The 20207-nt window shown below is 34.9% G+C and overlaps 1 protein-coding gene across 1 annotated transcript; it reads right to left on the reverse strand.

The window, feature by feature from the left end:
• Positions 1 to 19058: 19058 nt before the first annotated feature.
• On the reverse strand, positions 19059 to 19988 carry LOC111901703 (dehydration-responsive element-binding protein 1B). Its single transcript, XM_023897586.3, has one exon. It carries the CDS (start codon positions 19903 to 19905, stop codon positions 19189 to 19191), a length of 717 nt encoding a protein of 238 aa, XP_023753354.2. The 5' UTR covers positions 19906 to 19988; the 3' UTR covers positions 19059 to 19188.
• Positions 19989 to 20207: the final 219 nt, after the last annotated feature.

Below are 20207 nucleotides of genomic sequence, written 5' to 3' on the forward strand. Positions count from 1 at the left end.
ACCTACGCTTACCATGATGTTCTCTCTGCTTCTACAACTTGTTTAAAAAACCAAAAAAATTATTTCTTTCTCCTTTTTGTTTTTGGGGAAGGAAGCAGGAGATCATCTGATTGTTTTTAGTACAATGCAGTAGAAGACCAATTTGAAATATACAGATCACTGATTTTGGAAGCAAGAGGGTTGAATGTTAGAGAGAGAGAGAGAGAGAGAGAGAGAGAGAGAGAGAGAGAGAGAGAGAGAGAGAGAGAGAGAGACCCTCCTTCTAACTCACTTCCCCAGTTAATTTGTCTCTATTTATCAATTAAGTATATATTGAATATGTTGAATATTCTTCATATTAAGTTTAATGAGTTGAAAAGAAACGCCACCTAGCTAAGGTGGTGGACAAACTCTACAACGATATTAAAAAAGTTAAATATTACTGAGTCATAGAGTAACCATTAAAAAAACCACCCATTTCATTGGTAAAAAACTATGAAAAAACTTGTTTCAGTACAAAAACTTTTTAATGAGTTTTCTTGGAGATTCTCTTGTAACGTCCATAATATGAACTTTTTTGAACTTTTTCAAAATTCAAATCAATAATTTTTTTGCAATTTGAAAGAAAATCATTGGATGATCGCTTTTCAAAAATCTTGTAAATTTACAAGCTCTTACCAATGGTAGGTCTCGAAGGTTTTCAACAAACATGAACAACTTATACAAACAAGAAAGCAAATATAAAAAAATTCTTCTATTTCGGAGTATTAAGATTTTTAATTGCAAAGATCCATCAATCATTTCTGTAACCACTATCAACGGTTAAATCCTAAATCGACATGATAAATGTGCAAAAGTGAAACTCATATAAAAATCATTTCAAAAAAGAAGATATTATGTATATGATAACAACCATGCATTTTCCATATTTAGTAGGAAAAAAAATAGATTTTGTTTTGTCACAACCATTTGGCCTACCATATATTTGATTCTATATTTAGCAAGAAAGATTTTGCGTTGCCATAGCATTTGGTCTACCAGATATTTTATTAGGGCGTTCTAGAAAAAAGATATTTTGTTATCAAATGATATAATAATTGAATATAAATGTACCATGTCATTTTGGACCAAGTAAAACACAAGGTGGAGCTGACTCCATAATGTGGTGGGGAAATTGTTCACGTGGCACAATTCCATTTTCCACTCACGAGGAAACAAGTACTCCCCATTACTGTTTCCAACTTTTAGTCTTCTAATGTTCCTAAAGCGACGCTATTCATATGATGTTCCCAGTTTTCCACCTTTTATAACCGTTTTTCATATTTATTTTACTTAAACGTTTTAAACCATTTATGTGATATAATTAAAATTTTGAACCTTAAACTAGTTGCATGGGTTTTTTAAGTTGGGGACAGAAATGTGTGTATTTAAGTTTAATAATAAGATTCATAAGACTTAAGGGAGTGATGCGGTTTCTAACGCACTTTTTGCCACATAGGTTGGGAACCCCCCCCCCCCCCCCCCCCCCCTATGGGGTTTTGGTTGCGGTTAGGCCGCACCTTACCCCTTTTTGGCCGTGTGTTTTGATTGGCTAATAGAGAAAGTGACCGTTGAACGGTAAAAAATATATATATTTAATTTTTTTTATTTCTTATAAATTAAACCATCTATTTCATTTGTTCAAACAAAAACCAAACTTTTACATTTCTCTATTGTTTTTTCTCTCAAAATTAATAGAAAATGTCATCTTCTTCGTCTTCTGAAGAATTTCAAGTTATTTTTGATGCTGCTATTGCTTGTGCTCAAATGACGGAACAAACGTATGATGTTTTACGCAATAACGTAGCCGAAAGTTCTCAACAGAGAACATGAATATATATTTGTAGAAATCATGAAGAAGCCAACCAATGTTTGATATAAGACTACTTTCAAGAGAATGCCACTTATTAAGGGTACTATTTTCGTAGGCGCTTCAGAATGTTCAAAAGTTTATATGAACATATAGTTGAAGATGTAACGAGGGAGTGCAATTTTTCCAACAATATTCCGATGCTAGAGGTACACCCGGTTTCACTCCCTTACAAAAATGCACGGCCGTACTTTGTCAATAAGCATATGACATTACGCCTGATGCGTTAGACGAAAGTTTTAAGATGTCGGCTAGGACTGCACGAGATAGTCTCCACTATTTTTGCAAAACTGTGATTCAGTTTTATGATCCAAAATATTTACGTAAGCCTACATGTAATGATATGAAGTTTAGATTGTCTATATTGGGCATGAGAAAATTGCCCTACCTCACACCATGAGCAATTTACCCGAGGTAATCATCGTCACCCAAAGGTCATACTTGAAGCAGATGTATCATAGGATCAGTGGATTTGACATGATTTTTTTGGTTCTCCCGGTTCAATTAACGACATCAACGTTCTTAATTGTTCACCTATATTTAACAACATATACGACAGATGTGCACCAGACTCTTCTTTTGAAGTGCATGGAACGCCATATAAGTATGATTCTTATTTTGTTGATGTGATCTATCATGAGTAGACTGTGTTTGTTAAATCGTTTACGTGACCACATGGTTCTAGACGAAAAAAAATTCAAGAGAGCTCAAGAAAGAGCTAGCAAGGATGTCGAGCGTGCTTTTGGAGCTCTTAAGAAACGTGTGTTCATATTGAAAAAACCAATAATTTATTTCGGCGAGGAAAAACTTCAAGAAATCATGTACACGTCTCATATTGCACTTCAGGAATAATCAACAACCATATAGGTGGCTCTGTGATGGCGATGGAGCTACCAGGTCAGTTTCCGACGATTCATCACACGTATAGGTCATTCTACGTCTGATTAAATCTTGTATGAAGTATGGTTGTACAAGGTTACTGGAAGAGTGTTTGTGTGTGTCAATCTCTACAAAAGGGAAAATCAGGTGGAAATTGGTGTGGGGCAGGTTTTCTTTAAGGTTAGTGTATCTTTCAACCTTAAATTCGCTTTGAAAACTTCTCTTTTATATTTAAGAGGTTATTGTGATGGTTTTGTGATTGAGTTACCAAAAAAAACCTATGTAAGTTAACTTTTTTTTTTTTATTTGGTTTTATGAGTTATATTTATCTGTTGTTATATATATGCAGCAAATAATAACCCTTTCTTTAACAAGATGAAAGAGTCCGACATTTGATTAAATTTGGTTATGTTTCTCATTTTTTTGAACAATTTAGGTTTAAATTAAGTGATAATCCAAATATAATGCTTACTTTTGGTATAATTTATTCATTTTCTAATGTCATTTTTTTTATAAAAAATTATATTATTAATCTTCTCAACTACTTTAATGAGTAAATAATTAGTATTATTGAAGGGTGTTTTAGACATTTGACTAATAATTATATTTTTGCATGCTTTTTGAGAGTATGTTGAAAAAAAGCTGCTTAAAAGCTAAAAATTGACGATGATATTACTTTTTATCATTATTTATAATCGATTCTAATAAAAAAAATCAAGTTACTAATTTTTTTATTATTATTGTAGGATTAAAATCTTTCATTATAGTGTATAATTATGCTTCAAAAGGAAGTTCTAGAAATTGTATCAGATCGTTACGATTCAAATATTAAACCTACGAATAGGAATATCCAAGACACAATGTGGTAATTTGTGACATTCAAATATTAAACCTCCAATACTTCGTTAATGGTACTACTAAAACTACAGAGAGAGAAGTGGAATCAAGAGGGACCAAAATGCTCGAAGGTAAGAGAGAAAATATATTGAAAGAGAAGATAATAAGGAAAAAATTAGAGGGTGGCCTCCCTTTTATAGGGCTGGAATAGTGAAAGCATGTCACGCTTTATACAGTCGCACCCTGTACTTCTTCTAACAGAGAGTTTTTGGATGGTGGTTGGCTATAGGGATGGTTGGTAGGTGCATTAAGTGCCCACTGATTTCCCTTCAAACTTAACAGGTAAATCTCGCAAACTTCAGAAAATCATAACTCTTCAAATGAGCTCTGTTTTATGTCCACGGTTTCGTAATTCCGAGTACTCTGACTTTTATTTAGACTACTCTGTCTAAAACGCAATATATTTCGCTTTCATTTTATATAAACAATATCTTATATTTATACGATGAAATGATCCATCGTAAATTATAACTTCCTCATACAATGTTGGATTTTCTTCGTGCTTTATACTCAATGGTTCATATTTTCATCACCTGCAACTTTCATACGGATTAATTTGGCTAAAAGTAATATATACTTTCACTTTGAATTTCATAAAAAAATGTTTATATTAAATTATAGTGTAAAGTGAAAACAACGTGTTATAATAGTAGGGATATCTTTTATATTTATTTGATGTTTTCAGAAGCTGCAATAGCTTGGTAATGGCAAAAAAGGAAAATAATTTCGGGCAAAGAATAAGGGATTTTCGGATCTTCTTCTTTTGAGCAGGTTGAAAGTAACTGTGTTAAGAATTTAAAGTGGAAATAATTATCATAAAATTTTGACTAACATAGTGGTTAACTGTTTTTCTAGCAAAGTAAATGACGCAAGAAAGAGCCTTGGTTTGCTAAAAAATTGACATTTTGAATATAAAGCAAAATTTTCACGAATAGTCCGTATAGGTTTGGCAACCTTTTTCTCAAAAATCAAAAGTATATAACGCACAATATATTTTTTCTCTTGTTCTATTTTAAATGAAGGGAAATGAGACAAATTCTATATGAAGTTTCTAGGGTTGGTCCATTTAGTCTCTAAAGTATTTTGTTGCTTTATGAGGGAATGAAGTCGTTTTTGTTGGATCTATTATGTCCTTTTGGAATTTTAGAAGGGGTAAGCCAGTCACATTTTTGCCACCTAATTTATTTATGCCACATATGCTTGCTAATTGTGTCGTTTATGCATTTAATAAGACTAGTATCGATGAACATTGTTACCATTTTTTTATATTTAACGATTGAAAACCCTTACTTCATTTCCTCTCTTCAAACCTCAAACATAGTTGTTGTATACATGGTTGTTAATTTTCACTTAAAAAGGTATCTTAAGCAAGTACCCCATATGATACACCAACGTTATTAACCAGAGGATGGTGAACATTTATTTCACCGACATAGATAAGGACGAGTGTTATGCATTCATCAAAAGATTAACCGAAGAAAAATGTGAGAACCTTTATTAGTGTCTTCCTAATATTGATTTTCCAGAAGGTTTGAGGTTAATTTGGAATGAGCTTTATTATTCCGAATTCATAGCAATTGCTTATGAATATGGTGCCAATGTATGTAGACCATTTTGGTAATACTAACATGCAAGAATGGTTAGATGAAGAAACATAGGAAGTTGTTGATAAAAGATAGGCCTTGAATATTCCCGTGCTGTAAGACGGAAATGATTCACCACAAATCGAACAATACCGCCTTGCAGCGAAAACTGATGTGGAGAACACCCTCCCTTTCTTCCATCTATCGACTGACACACATCTGATCATTTCTACCTCAAACACGAAAGTCTGGAAGAACATAACCCCATTATAGAGAATGACATCCGAACCATTGGCCAACCACCCATCTTCAGGCTGCAATCCTCCGCTCGGTCATCACATTCTCTTCTTACAGAAGTCTTGCGACCCAAACCAGTACTACTTCTAAAATACGTCTTCAACACCTTAAGATTAACTAACACTAATATCAACATAGGTTTCAAATAGATAAAAAGCAATTAACAGTCTAACATTCAATACCTTGGCTATAAGGCATTTCAAATATCAGGTAACTCTAACATGCAATTCCTAAAAGATTCTTGGCCTATCTACTAGCATGCATTTCTAACGATTCTCATATCAACAACTATATAACTAATATGGATATTTTGGGAGATCACTTCGCTTCAATTGACTGTACACAACGCATCCTCCTTTCTTCTTTTAAATTCATTGTTTTTTTAAGTTTATAAAAATTTATCAAATCCTTAGTTTGAGTTTGGAATCACATGATTGTTTATCCAAATCCCTCAAACCAGGGCTCTGATACCAACTTCTAATGTCTTAAAACCATAGTAAAATTATTCATTTTTGAAATAGAATAAACATATTTTTTTATAAAGTTGCATTAATAGTTAAACCATTTGTTCATAACTCATAATTCAAAATCAAACTTATAAGGAAAACAATGTAGAATCTCGAATCATAAAACCATTGATTTGCATGTCTAAAGTCTCGGCTTCACAATCCGATAAGTACATGAAAATCATTTGAATCCATAACGGTAAGCCAAAGCTTAGTGAGTTCCACCAAAATACCCTATACGAGAATATACATACAATACATGCACATATGAGCCTACTGCCTACCTAGACCACCTCGGAAGGCCTATAGGATGTCAAGACTGCTCTACCGATCCTACTGTCTATTCCCCTGCCACGTAAGGCCTACGGTAGTTGAACCGCTCCCTTGGGCCAATAGTTTGAATGTACTACCTCAAATGAGCTACAGTACACTGGACCACCCGATTATCTTGGCCTATAGCACAAAGCTGGCCCTCCTCAACCCAACCAACAAAAATATGTCGACATATGTGAAAAAATAAACAATAACCAGAAAACACAGATAAGCCTACATATTTACCAATCTAAAAAATCACTACAACATACCATCCTACACGCAAGGATATATATATATATATATATATATATATATATATATATATATATATATATATATATATATATATATATATTGTAGTATGAAGTATAGTAGGAAAACTCACATGAGTTATGTAATAGAAGCTCAGTAGAAAACCTCAACAATCAGAACAACTAACAGAAGTTACTTAGTGCCAAACCGTGACTAGATCTTAGCTAAACACTAAACTCTTTCAAAGGTTTGACCAAAAGTCAAACTAGTCAAAAAGTCAATGGTCAACATTTAAAGTCAACAACCCAAAAGACAATTTTGCTGCCCACCACATTGTGGCCCATCATTTCCCACGACGTGACAATATCTGGACAAAACAGACACGAGAACCTCATACGCCACGACGTGGTGAGCATATAATCATGTCGTGGGAACCGATCCTTAACAACTTAATGTATTAAGCCCTTAATCATTTAAGCCACACACTCATCTCATCTATAAGTCTTTCTACACCAAACGAGTCAAAAAAATGTTGCTTTATAGTCATAAATGTCCAATGCATGTCTTTCCTAAGCCAGGTCATAACAATGGTGGAAATAAGGTCAAAAATCTCTTGTATAAGCCAAAACCCAACCAAATCTTAGATCTGGAACACTATCAAGAATCCATAAAGTTTCCAACCTTATGAAATCCATCCACTTAAACCCTCCAAAACATGGTGAAAATGCACAAAAATCCTGGATCTAGTAGCATAACTCATAAAGATTGGAACTTGGTGACTTACAAGAGTCGAGAATATGTGCACCAAGGTGATGACAGAACTTGCTTGTTGGATCTATGCACCAAGAACACCTTCTTCATACTCAAGGCACCAAAAAGCACACAAATGGATGAAAGAGAAGAGAGGAGGCTCAAAGTGGTGAAATGGAGGCTAGGGTTTCTCTCAAGAGGCTTTAGATATGATATATGATAGAAAAATACCCTAAAACACAGAACCACCCTTTAAAACCTAAGAACTCAAAGGGTCTAAAATCTATTCCTTTAAAGCCCAAAAGCCTTACTCGATCCACTTATGGCCCACTATCCTGATATTAGAGACATCCTAAAATTGGGTGTTACATATATGCTTAGCATCATGTATCTGATCATGATATAGAGGAAGAAAGAAAGGGAATTTATGTACTATAATCCTATGTAATATTATGTACATATAATTATAATATATTTGGCTAGATGAGAAAGGTGTTTGTTAGATACCTAAGAGATGTAGAAAGAAATAGAATATGATAATATGTACTATAATCATACAAAAGATTATGTAAGAATGTGTAGATGCTAATGGTATTATGAGTAATACCTGCAATATGTAGAAAAGAATAGGATTATATGCATTATAATCCTATGTGTGTATATATGTATGTCTATACATTAATGGTATTGTGTAGAATACATGTATGTTAATAGACATAGATAAAGATTAAGTATATAACAAGTTAAATACAAGATAAAAGTTTTTATTGTTTTTCTAATAAACCTGTTTTTTCCTTCCTTAGTTTTGCATGTAATGTCTTTCCTACTATAAATGAAATTTCTTTACAATAATTATTATGATTATGTTAATTGGCTCATTATTCTTTCAAATGTAAAGTTTAATTTGAGTCCAACTGGAGCGTAACACCAAGAAAAGGTTGAAGATATTTGTATAGCAGATAGTGTAGTACACACTATTCTTAAATCAAAGAAATATTTTTCAAAATTAGTACAAAAAAAAACAGTAATACATGCAATATCAGGTATTGCAGACTTGATAGAGGGACCCATGAAAGACCATTTTATATTACCAAATGGTACAAGATTTTGTATAGAAATTTCCTTATTTTCTCCAAAGTTTAATAGAAACTTACCCGAGTTTCAATGACATATATTTCAAAGGATATGACACAAAAACTGTGACTGTAGGTTCCCATTTTGTCGATTGGATTGGTGCGGAAATATAATATCAATAAGATAATCATATGAACAATGAAGAACATAATATGTGAGTAAAATTGTAGTGGATAGATAGAGAGATAAAGAATATTACAAGAACAATACTCATGGATGGGGAGAATCCCCGCGCAAAAACTTTCTCTAAACTAATGTCTACATAGTAAACACATACTTACAAATGACCCTTACCTCCACTTTATATACTCGTGGAGGGAATATGATTTTCATACAAGGGAATATTCTAACCTAATAAACACTTGTCATTGTAGAGCATTTTTATTCTCCAACAATCTCCCCTTAAATGCTCGGAAATAGTGAGGGTAAAACAGTGATAAAAGGCAGAACATTCGAAGGGGCAGGTCTGACAGTTCTGGTGCTGAAGTGTCTCGGAAAAGCTGAAGTTGTTATGATCTCCGAATATGGCAGCGAAATCTCTAGCATCAAAGAACATACAGAGCAACCAACTCTGAATAAAATATGAAATCCCAATCTTCAAATGTGATCAGTCCCCAAAAACCAATCATGTTCACAGTCTCCCCCTCGACTATTAAATCGAAGAGCACAATGTCGAATCACACAATGTCTTCAATATTCCGAACTCGAGTGATAATGCACCAAAAAATATCTGAAGAATAAACTGTTGAAATGTGAAGCATCCAAAACTAAAGTCCGAATAATAAATAATATGAATTAGAAGACATGGTTTAGCAATGCCAAAAATTTGATCAGAAGATCAAAAATAAGTGCCACGTCACATCGCCAAAATAATCTTCATCTTCAAAGTATCGCAAATCCAAACTAGAGAAATCATAAGATCTGATTCGGATGCAAACACATATGAGACATCCCAAAATGTAGAGTCTGAAGATAAATAATCGTAATCCGAAGAACATCTAGTAATGCCAAAAAATTCGATCTATGAAGATCAAAAATCAGTGCCACATCACATTACTAAATCAATCTACATCTTCAAATGTCTCTAACTAAAATCTCCAATAATAAACAAGAATGGATGCTCATGATTCTCCCTCTATTTTTGATCGATGATGCAATAAAGATAAAAAAAAAATAATCATGAAACCAGGCAAAAGAATATGTCGGATATGATGGAGCATCGCACACTCCCCCTCGATGTGAGCATCTACTCGTAAAAACGAGGATATTATTTTTCGGTCATGGGTAGACTTGGTGATGTATTACCAAACTGAACAAACACTGTAGAATATGTATGATAAACCCGCTGCTGAAGAACCATAATGTTGAACCGAAGTAATGCTGATAACTGAAATGCAAGCCCGAACTCCCAAATAATGGTCCGAAGGTTGTAAAAATGCAAACATTGGAAAAGATCCAAACTTCGGAAAATTGCGGATCCAAATATTTGAATACATAAATATGAGGCTGCAAATGCGAGCTGCTTTGAAAGAGAAAGAACACACAAATAATAATCTCTGAATCAATTTGTGTCTTCACTCATAATCAGAAAGAAGAATGAAGTCGTGAACCATGAGGCTAAAATTGGTGTTACAAAAATAATTCGTTTTAAAAAAATGGTTTTATTAAAAATAATTGGTATTAAAAAAATAATTTGTGTTAAATAAAATGAATTGGTTTTAAATAAAACACACAAAAAATAAAAAAATAAACATTCATGGTGGCCTCGGACCAAGGAAATTCGAAGAAACCAAAAATAAAGAGGATTCGAACAGGAGCATGGATTCGAAGAGAAGAGGGTTAGAAGGGTTGACCTTGGAATGATGAGAGGTTTCAGAGTGGTGTCTCAGATTCTGTAGCAGGAACGAGATGGGTGAGTGAGGACGGCTTCAGAAATAGTGGCTCCAAGGTGAACTTCTGATTGGTGGTGAGTCTGAGATGTGAGGGGCATCTCAGAAAGAGAGGCGTCTCAGATTTGCAAAGCTCCTCGAAAAGCGAGGCATCTCGGAATGAGAGGGTGTCTCAAAAGGCGAGGCAGTCTCGGAATGGAGTGAGTCTCGGACATGAGTGATCTTGGATGCGAGGAATGCTCCTGATGTCTGAAGCGAGACATTCAAGCTGTGCGAGACTTCAAAATTGTTTCTCGTTTCAGACTGAATTGACCTCAGATGCGAGGAGTCTCAAATAGTGAGGCTTCTCAGATTGGAGTTGTGGTGCAAGGAGAGGTCCGAAATGATGAGAAGGTCTCAAATATGAGAGGCTTTGTCATGGGGAAACTTCTCGAGATTGAGGATTTTGTCACAACTCAACACTAGATGACAAAAGATGTCAGAGCATTAAATGCAAGATGGACAAAATGCTGAAAAGCTTCATGATATGTCCCATCCCCATATTCTCTCATAAAGAAGTCAACTAATAGGACAAAAAATGTTCCTTATTGTCAGACATACTTTAAGGTTCCTTTGACCACATACTTGGACATATATGCATTAACTAGCTGTACCACATGCTTCAGTACTTGTATACTTCCGAGATAAGGGTCCTAAATACACTAAAAACTCATAAATTACGAAATTTGACCTCTGAATCGAATCTTTTATCCCATAACTCTTTTTTGTCTTATTCAAAACACCTATTTACATGGGATCACAAGATCTAAACACCACATTTTTCATAAAAACTTCATCTTCTTCAGCAAAAATATTTTCTCCATAAACTCAGATTTTAACAGCAACAAAAATGTATGAACAGAAGCAGCAAGATTTTTATTTTTCTAGCAACATCACCAACAAAACAGTAAATAACTCACAACAGATTTTTCAGTTGCGAAGGTAGAACTATGCTTCATAAATGATGTAAATCTCCAAGACAATAAACCAATCGGGACCGTTCCCTTGAAGTAATCATGAGATCTTCAAGGTTACGCTCTGATACCACTTGTAGGTTCCCATTTTGTCGATTGGATTGGTGCGGAAGTATAATATTAAGAAGATAATCGCATGAACAATGAAGAACATAATATGTGAGTAAAACTATAATGGATAGATAGAGAGATACAAAATATTACAAGAACAATACTCATGGATAGGGAGAATCCCCACCCAAAAACTCTCTCTAAACTAATGTCTACATAGTGAATACATACTTGCAAATGACCCTTACCTCCACTTTATACACTAGTGGAGGGAATATGCTTTTCATACAAGGGAATATTCTAACCTAATAAAAACTCATCATTGTAGAGCATTTTCATGCTCCAACAATGACAATTCAAAATAAGAAATGTATGTATATTATAGACAAAAACTATGTGCATGAACAACTACTAACACTTGATTTTGGTATGCATTACACATATATACATATGATTCAATCAAACACGGTAGTCAAGGAAAAGCATTGTGATCTTGGGACATTCAGTTTATGGCATGTGTGAAATAGAAGTTCAAAAGATAATGTATTTCAAAGAAATAGTGAGTCATTTTTCTGATGCATTTACTGATACGAAAATGCCAACTAAATCATATATATCAACCATTAATGACTTAATATTCCAGCTCAAAATGAAATTCCAAATGAACAATCTGATTATAAAGGGACAAATTACACGAATGGTCCCTATGGTTTGGTGTTTGTTACGCGCCTAGTCCCTAACTCCATTTTTTAACCCTGTCAATCCTTAATAGTTTGGTTTAGTGCACGCCTGGTCCCTCATCTAACCTTCCGTTTGATTTTGGAGTTAAAACCCCCACGTGCCTTGCACGTTGAGGGGTATTTCCGTCATTTTACTTATTCTTCATACCGCCAGTTTAAGAAATCGATGCGTTCAATTAAACGATCATACTCTACATTACACAATCGTATACCCAAAAAAACACATAGCTATGTTCAAAATCCTTACGTGAAAACCCTAGTAGCGACGACTGCAAGAACGAAGAATCGCAATGGTTTCTTGGTGCATTCGTGGTGAAATGGCTGAAATTGACGTTGATCAAAGTTATGGTATGTTTGATTGACTTTCGTTTGAATGATATTGACTGTTAATTGTTTAATTTTGTTAGCTAAAAACGATTCTCTCCTCTAGAGCTGGACATCCGACAATGTTTTCAATAAGAATGCACCATGGAGGTGAGTTTACAAGCTTTCCTGGAAGGAAGTATATTCGTGGGAAGCAAACATTTGTTGATTTACTGGACATTGATACCTTTTCCGTTCATGACATTGATGAGATGATGGAAGACCTAGGGTATGCTTCAATAGGTAAACCACTTTACTATCACTTTGAAAGGCCTTTAGGCGATTTAGATTTTGAGTTATTCGCTTTAGCTAGTGATGAAGATGTTCGTTTTTTGGGGAGTTTTGTGGCTAAGCATAAGTTAATTGAGGTATATATAGAGCATGACAAAACTACTCTGCACACCTATTTAATGTCCCCAACCCACAGTAAAGTTCGTATAATGGAGATTACTGAACCTCCATCTTGTTCAAAGAGACTGTTCCTGGAGTGGCATAGCACACCTGCTGTTGACTTGGAGGATGACATGGATCACATGGAGAAAGAATCGGGTAATGATCCTACACCCACAGATCATCTGGAGAAGGATTTGGGTAATGATGCTACTCTCACTGATCATATGGAGAATGATTTGGGTAATGATGCTACTCTCACTGATCATATGGAGAATGACTTGGTTAATGATGCTAATGACTTTGGTAAGTTTGGTGAGTTAGAGAGTGACAATGATGAAAGTGATGATAGTGATTTTTTTGTGGACATTGAAAATATATTAGATGATATTAATGTGGATATGCAAGATTTTGAAATGAATATCGACAAAGATGTGGAATGGGTTGGAGGATCGTCTAACACTGTGGTTGATCAAGGCACACAGGATGAAGCTTTAGAGGTGATTAACACTGACTTTTTAGCATCTGATTCATCATCAGATGAGGGGATTAATGGTCAAAGAAAGAAATCAATAAGAGAAATTCAAAGGGCACATGAGAATGATGAAGCACTTGTTAGTGAACCCTTCTATATTTTTCAAAAATTTGGTTCAGCAAAGGAGTTTAAGGATAAGGTAAAACTCCATGCCATAGAGACTAGAAGGGAGCTGGCCCTTGAAAAAAATGACAAGAATAGAGTGAGATGGGTTTGTAAGGGAACAATACCAAAGCTTGGGCCTAATGTAGAAGTCAACGATGAAGAAGAAATATGTCCTTGGGTCTTATTAGCTAGTAAATGGAAAAAAGATGTCAACTGGACAGTTAAAACGTACAACAAAGTCCATAAATGTCTTCAAACTAGAACAGTAAAAGCATGTACGTATAAATTCCTCTCTTCTAACATTGTTGAACAGGTTGAAAGTAACCCTACTATTCCAATTAGGGCTTTGCAAGAACAACTTCAACGGAGGTTTAAGGTAGATCTTTCTAGGATGAAAACATTTAGGGCAAAATCTGAGGCTCTAAACCTTGTGCAAGGAGATTTCGTTACTCAATATAGTTTACTCAGAGATTACATTGTTGAGTTGCAAACTCGTAACCCAGATACGACTGTTAGGGTTGATGTTGAAAGCGAAGGAAATCCACACAGTGAAACGAGGACATTCAGGCGCATTTACATATGCTTGGGAGCTTTAAAGAAAGGCTTCGCAGCTGGAAAGAGGGATTTTCTTGGCTTTGATGGTGCTTTCATGAAGGGTCCATTTCCAGGACAAATTCTTTCAGCCGTGGTAAGTTTTAGTTATGGTTCTTTTACTTATTGTTATACATAAAAATAAGTAAAAATCTATTCATGATTGTTATTTATCATAAAATGCAGGGACTAGATGGTAATAATGGCACATATCCATTGGCATATGCGGTGGTTGAAACAGAGAACATCAGTTCATGGACTTGGTTTTTTAGTTGTCTTGGGGAGGATCTTGGCTTGAATACTAATTCTAATTTCACTTTTATAACAGACAGACAAAAGGTACTAAAATCATAGATTTTTTTACTTTATTTCTAAATTGTTTACTAACAAAATCTATGTATGATTGTTAGGGTATTCTAAATGCAATTGCAATCTTGTTTCCTTATGCTGAAAGTCGTTACTGTGTTCGTCACATTTGGGATAACATGAGGAAGCAATGGAGGGGTAAACCTTTCGAAGACCTCTTATGGACATGTGCAACTGCAACACATGTACAACAGTTTAACAAAGGCATGGAAGAGCTAAAGAAATTAAACAAGGATTGTTATGAGTGGCTTAAGAAGATACCACCTCAGCACTGGTCTAGGTCCCATTTCACTGGTATAACATTTCACTCTAATAACATTGTTTATGTTTTCCTAGTTTGTGTAGTTTTTTAGAATTGACTTTAATTGATGTGATTGGAAAGGGAGAGCACATTCTGATGTGATTCTTAATAACTTGTGTGAAACATTCAATGGAAAACTGAATGAGGGTCGTTATAAACCAATTATTACTTGCCTAGAGTTCATTAGGGAATATTTAATGAAGAAGATTGTGAATGTAGAAAAGGCAATTGGGAAATGTATTGGTCCTTTGACACCTACAGCTATGCAGACTTTGGAAAATATAAAAAATAAAGGCAGAAGATTATAGATCTGTATTTTGTGGAAATGGTAAGTATCAGGTAAGTGGCCCTTGGATGGACCAATGCGCGATGGATGTGGTTCAACAAACATGCTCCTACAGGAAATGGGAACTCACTGGGATGCCATGCAAACATGCTGTTGCTACTATATGGGAGATGAGGAAGAATAGTATGGATGTTGGAATACCAGAAACTTGGGTGCATGAGGTATATTGGCTAAATACTTGGAAACAGATGTACTCATTCAACATTGAGCCCATTAATGGGAGAAGCATGTGGGAAAAGTCTGTGTGTCCAACAACTTTGGTTCCTCCTAAACATCGTGTCACAATAGGTAGACCAAAGAAGAAACGTAGAAAATCAGCTTATGAAATTGATGACATGGTGAAGGGTAATAGTGCATCAAGAATCCTTCAGTCGGTTACTTGTTCAAAGTGCAACAACATTGGTCATAATGCAAGGAGTTGTAAGGGACAAAAAGCTAGTGCTCCTAGTGGTTCTGGTGGTCCTGGTGGTTCTGGTAAGGGAAAAGGAAAAGCTAGTTGAGGGAAAGAGACTTGATCTATTAGTGAAAGTTTATTTTGTTGGTTAATCAGTTCTTTTGGTTAAACTGTGTCTTTTTGGTAAAACTGTGTCCTTACGGTTAATACTTTTGGGTAAATTATGTTGCTTTTGGTTAACCATTTTGTTGATGTATGAAACTATTAACCATTTTGTTGATGTATGAAACTATATTATGGAAAGTATGGAAACTAAATTACCCTTTATTAAATCCCACTTGTGTTATTGGTTGTTTATGTCGATTGTTAGCATATGTTATTAGTTGTTTTTGTCAATTGTTAGTGTTTACTTTTCCAAATAAGTTCCATAAACACTTGATGAAAATACATGGCTCATAGGAGTCAAAATAAGCTCCAAAAACACTTAATCAAACACTTAACCAAAATATTATCAAATTCACAAACACTTAATCAAAATACATTCCATAAACACTTCAAATTCACATACAACAACCAACTAGATGGATCATAGAAGTCAAAATAAGTTCAAAAAAGACAAACATCATACATAGCATACTAGTTGGATCTTCTTAAGCACTACAACTTGTAAATAATGATTCCTATGAACACCCAACTTAAAATAATGATTATCTTCAGCAGTCGATTCTCAGCTTCAACTTTGTTCTTAGCCTTCAACAGCCCTGGAATTATCCTAGTACATCGTCCACATCCTTCCTCATCAACCCATCCAATAAACTTACATTTAGGTCCCTGTCAAGTTCAAATCCAACAGATTTGCAGTCATTGTCACACAAAAGCTTGAGTTAGAATCAGAACGACCTTACCTTCTTTGTGCACCCATAAAACTTTCTTCCGGGGTTGTCGTCGGTCCATGATGTTAGTATAACACTTGGTTGCCCGCAATTACATTTCATCATTGTTGATTTTTTGGCCATTAAAGAAACGATAGATGAAATGAGAGAACAAACGTAGAGGAAGAAAAGGGGGATGCACTAATCTAGGGTTTTTAAAGGATGAATAAGTAAAATGATGGAAATACCCCTCAACGTGCAAGGCACGTGGGGGTTTTAACTCCAAAATCAAACGGAAGGTTAGATGAGGGACCAGGCGTGCACTAAACCAAACTATTAAGGATTGACAGGGTTAAAAATGGAATTAGGGACTAGGCGCGTAACAAACACCAAACCATAGGGACCATTCGTGTAATTTGTCCGATTATAAAGTCATTCAAGAGTCCAAAACATGCCTAAAGTGTGGAAGACCATCTGGTTCTAAGGATAAGAACCCATGAAAAATAAGAGGAGTATAAAATGCACTAGATCACGAGGAAAGTATTCATGGAGAAACACAAAACATCACAGTTCCCCTAGGAGAGGAAGATGTTGTATCTTCTGGATGTTGTTACAGCTTAGTTGTATGGATTACTTGATAGTGATATCTATGTGAACAACCCTAAAGGATTTAAAATGTCTGAAGCATTAAATGCAAAACCAAAAAAAAATGTATTCTATAAAATTACAAATATCTTTGTATGGGCTAAAGGAATCTGGATGCATGTGGTACAATTGATTAAGCGATTATTTGCAAGTAAAGGTTATAAAAATAACACTATTTGTCCATGCGTATTTATTAAGAAAACAACATCTGGTTATGTGATCATAGTTATCTATAGTGATGATCTAAATATCACTGGAACGAATAAAGAAATCCTTGAAGTGATAGAACTTTTAAAGAATGAATTTGAAATGGAAGACCTTAGAAAAACCAATCCTTTAACCACCCCAATGGTTGTTAGATCATTAAATATAGAAAAATATCTATTTCGCCCATGCAAAGAAATGAAGAAGTTCTTAGTCTAAAAGTACCATATCTAAATGCAATTGGGGTTCTTATGTATCTTACAAATTATACTAGATTCGAGATTTCTTTCGTTGTAAACTTGTTACCAGGGTTTAATTCATACCCAACAAGAAGACATTGGAATGTGATCAAGCATATTTTTCGATACCTTATAGGAGCTACAAATTTAGGGTTATTTTTTCTTAACAATTCAAAACAAGGCTTGTTTGGTTATGCAGATGCATGCTATTTATCTGACCCTCATAAACCTAGGTCTAAGACTGGATACATATTAATGAACGGAGGTACCGCAATTTCCCGGCGTTCTCAAAAGCAAACACTTGTTGCCACATCCTGAAATCATGCTGAAGTAATTGAACTAAATGAAGCTAATAGAGAATGCACATTGTTAAGATTGATGAGAGAACTCATTTTGCCTTCATGTGGATTGGATAATGATAAATGTCCATCTTTAATTTATGAAGATAACTCAACATGTGTTACTCAAATTAAAGAAGGATATATCAATAGCACGATGACAAAACATATACCTCTAAAGTTTTTTGAGTACATTGAAGAGATTATAAAATATCAAAGGTCGAGATATAATATGTTCAATCGAAAAAAAATGCATCAGATCTCTTCATGAAAGCACGTCCTACTTCAATCTTCAGAAAACATGTGCATGACATCAAAATATGAGATGTGCATAGCATATAATGTTACAAATGTCTGAATATGGGGAATCAACTATACACTACACTCTTTCTTTCTTTCACTAGAGTTTTTTCCCACTGAGTTTTCTTTAGCAAAGTGACAATGCTTTAAGGTTGAACTTACATTAGAAAAATTGTCATCCAATAGGGATTGTTATAAAATCTATCAAAATTATTAAGAGTAGACAAAGCATGTACATGAACAATTTTCATCATTTGAGTAATTTCTACCTATTGAATTACTATTTTAATGATGTATGAATATATTCGTATGTAGTATATATATACCCATCAAATATGAAAATAAAGACATGCCATCTTGATTACACATCTGATTCATTCTTTCATAATGTTTTAATATTGTTTTAATTACATCGAGAATTTATAATACAGAAACATACACCCTTGAAGTAACAGATGTAAACAAACTAACTAACACGCAGAGCCGTTCCAAACATATTTTGGGTTCAGGACGAAAGAAAAAAATGAGCCCTTAAAATACATAAATGTCATTAAGTTTTTCATAATAACTTAAAAATTAGAAGAAAAATACTTGTCCCTATCGTCCACCCTCTGAGATGGGCCTCCTAACACGTGACTAACTGCTTGTGTAACAGAAAATAACTATCAGTAATGTGAATTCCTATAATACCCTCTTCATACTTTACTATAAAGAACTTTTGAAAGATCGAGGAACAAGGTACGTGATGGGCCAGTGTTAGCAGTTAAAAGTGGCAATCTGGATTTCTCTTTATACATTCATTTAATACATGTTTTTAAAATATACATGTATTATTACCCAATCTGGAATTTGTTTTTCACGACATGTTTACAAAATTTATTAAAGAACTGATTTATAATCCTTATTGTTTTTACATTGTATCTCATTGGTTCAAATCACGAGGGAGGATAATCAATCAACTCCTCTTAAATCAAAAAGAATACATATATACACACACTAAATGATCTAAAAGCTCCATAAAGACTCATCAGCACAAAACTCCACGTCTTCCCCATAATCACCATACCCCACCGTTTGAGGAGGCGCAACCATCAGTCCCTCCGCCATGCTGGCAAAAAACTCCGGCATCTCAAAAACATCATCTTCATCCACGTAAAACAGAATTTCCGGCAACTCCACCGTTTCCAAAATCTCCACCGCATCCTCCGTATATCTAAATGCCTCCGCCGCTTCTGCAGCGGCCTTTTGTATATCTACAATACTGCTAGACTTCGGGACCGGCAGCCGCCACACAGAGTCCGCAAAATTCAAACACGCCCGTCGTCCCCTGAAGGCAAACGCCGCCACATCATGAGCTCTTGCTGCCATTACAGCAGTAGGATGAGTCCCTAACCACACCCTCAACTTATTGTTCGGCTCTCTTAACTCACAAACCCACTTCCCGTTATCCCTCATTCTCACTCCTCGGTAAACTGGGTGTCGAGTCTCCCTAAACTTCTTCCTTCCGGCCTTCTTCTTCGGGTTCAGTGAAGCCAGCATCACTTCTGATTCTGCAGCGGCGTTCAATACGGCGGTTGTGCTGCAGTTTGAGGTCAAAATGCGTACTAAGGGAATACTTTCCGATAATAATGCATCCATTTGTTTGCAGGTTATGAGTGAAGGAATGGTTTGTTGGTTGTAGTTGTGAATGAATTTATGTGATTCAGATGCATATATAGACATTTGTGGAGTGTGTGGAGTGTGTGGACTGTGATGGTGAGGTTAGAGACGATGTGGAGGAAGACTGTAGAAGACAGGAGGCCCATAATAGTTTAGTTTGTTTTTCACGCGGAGATATTTTGCATATATAGTGAATTACAAATTTGGTCCCTCAAGTATTGCATAAATACGGATTGAGTCATATAGATATAACTGTTGTCATGGAAGTAGAAAGGAGTTTTGGTAAAACAAAATATACATTTTATATTCGCCCTCTCCTTTTGTTTCTTGAATTTTTATTTTATTTAAATAAAATTACTTCGTAA

This window comes from Lactuca sativa, chromosome 9 (genome assembly GCF_002870075.4).
Source record: "Lactuca sativa cultivar Salinas chromosome 9, Lsat_Salinas_v11, whole genome shotgun sequence".
NCBI lineage: Eukaryota > Viridiplantae > Streptophyta > Magnoliopsida > Asterales > Asteraceae > Lactuca > Lactuca sativa.

Bases quoted from the DNA above. Each gene is read 5' to 3' on its own strand.
- LOC111901703 (XM_023897586.3), bottom strand. From the start codon at position 19,905: ATGTCTATATATGCATCTGAATCACATAAATTCATTCACAACTACAAC.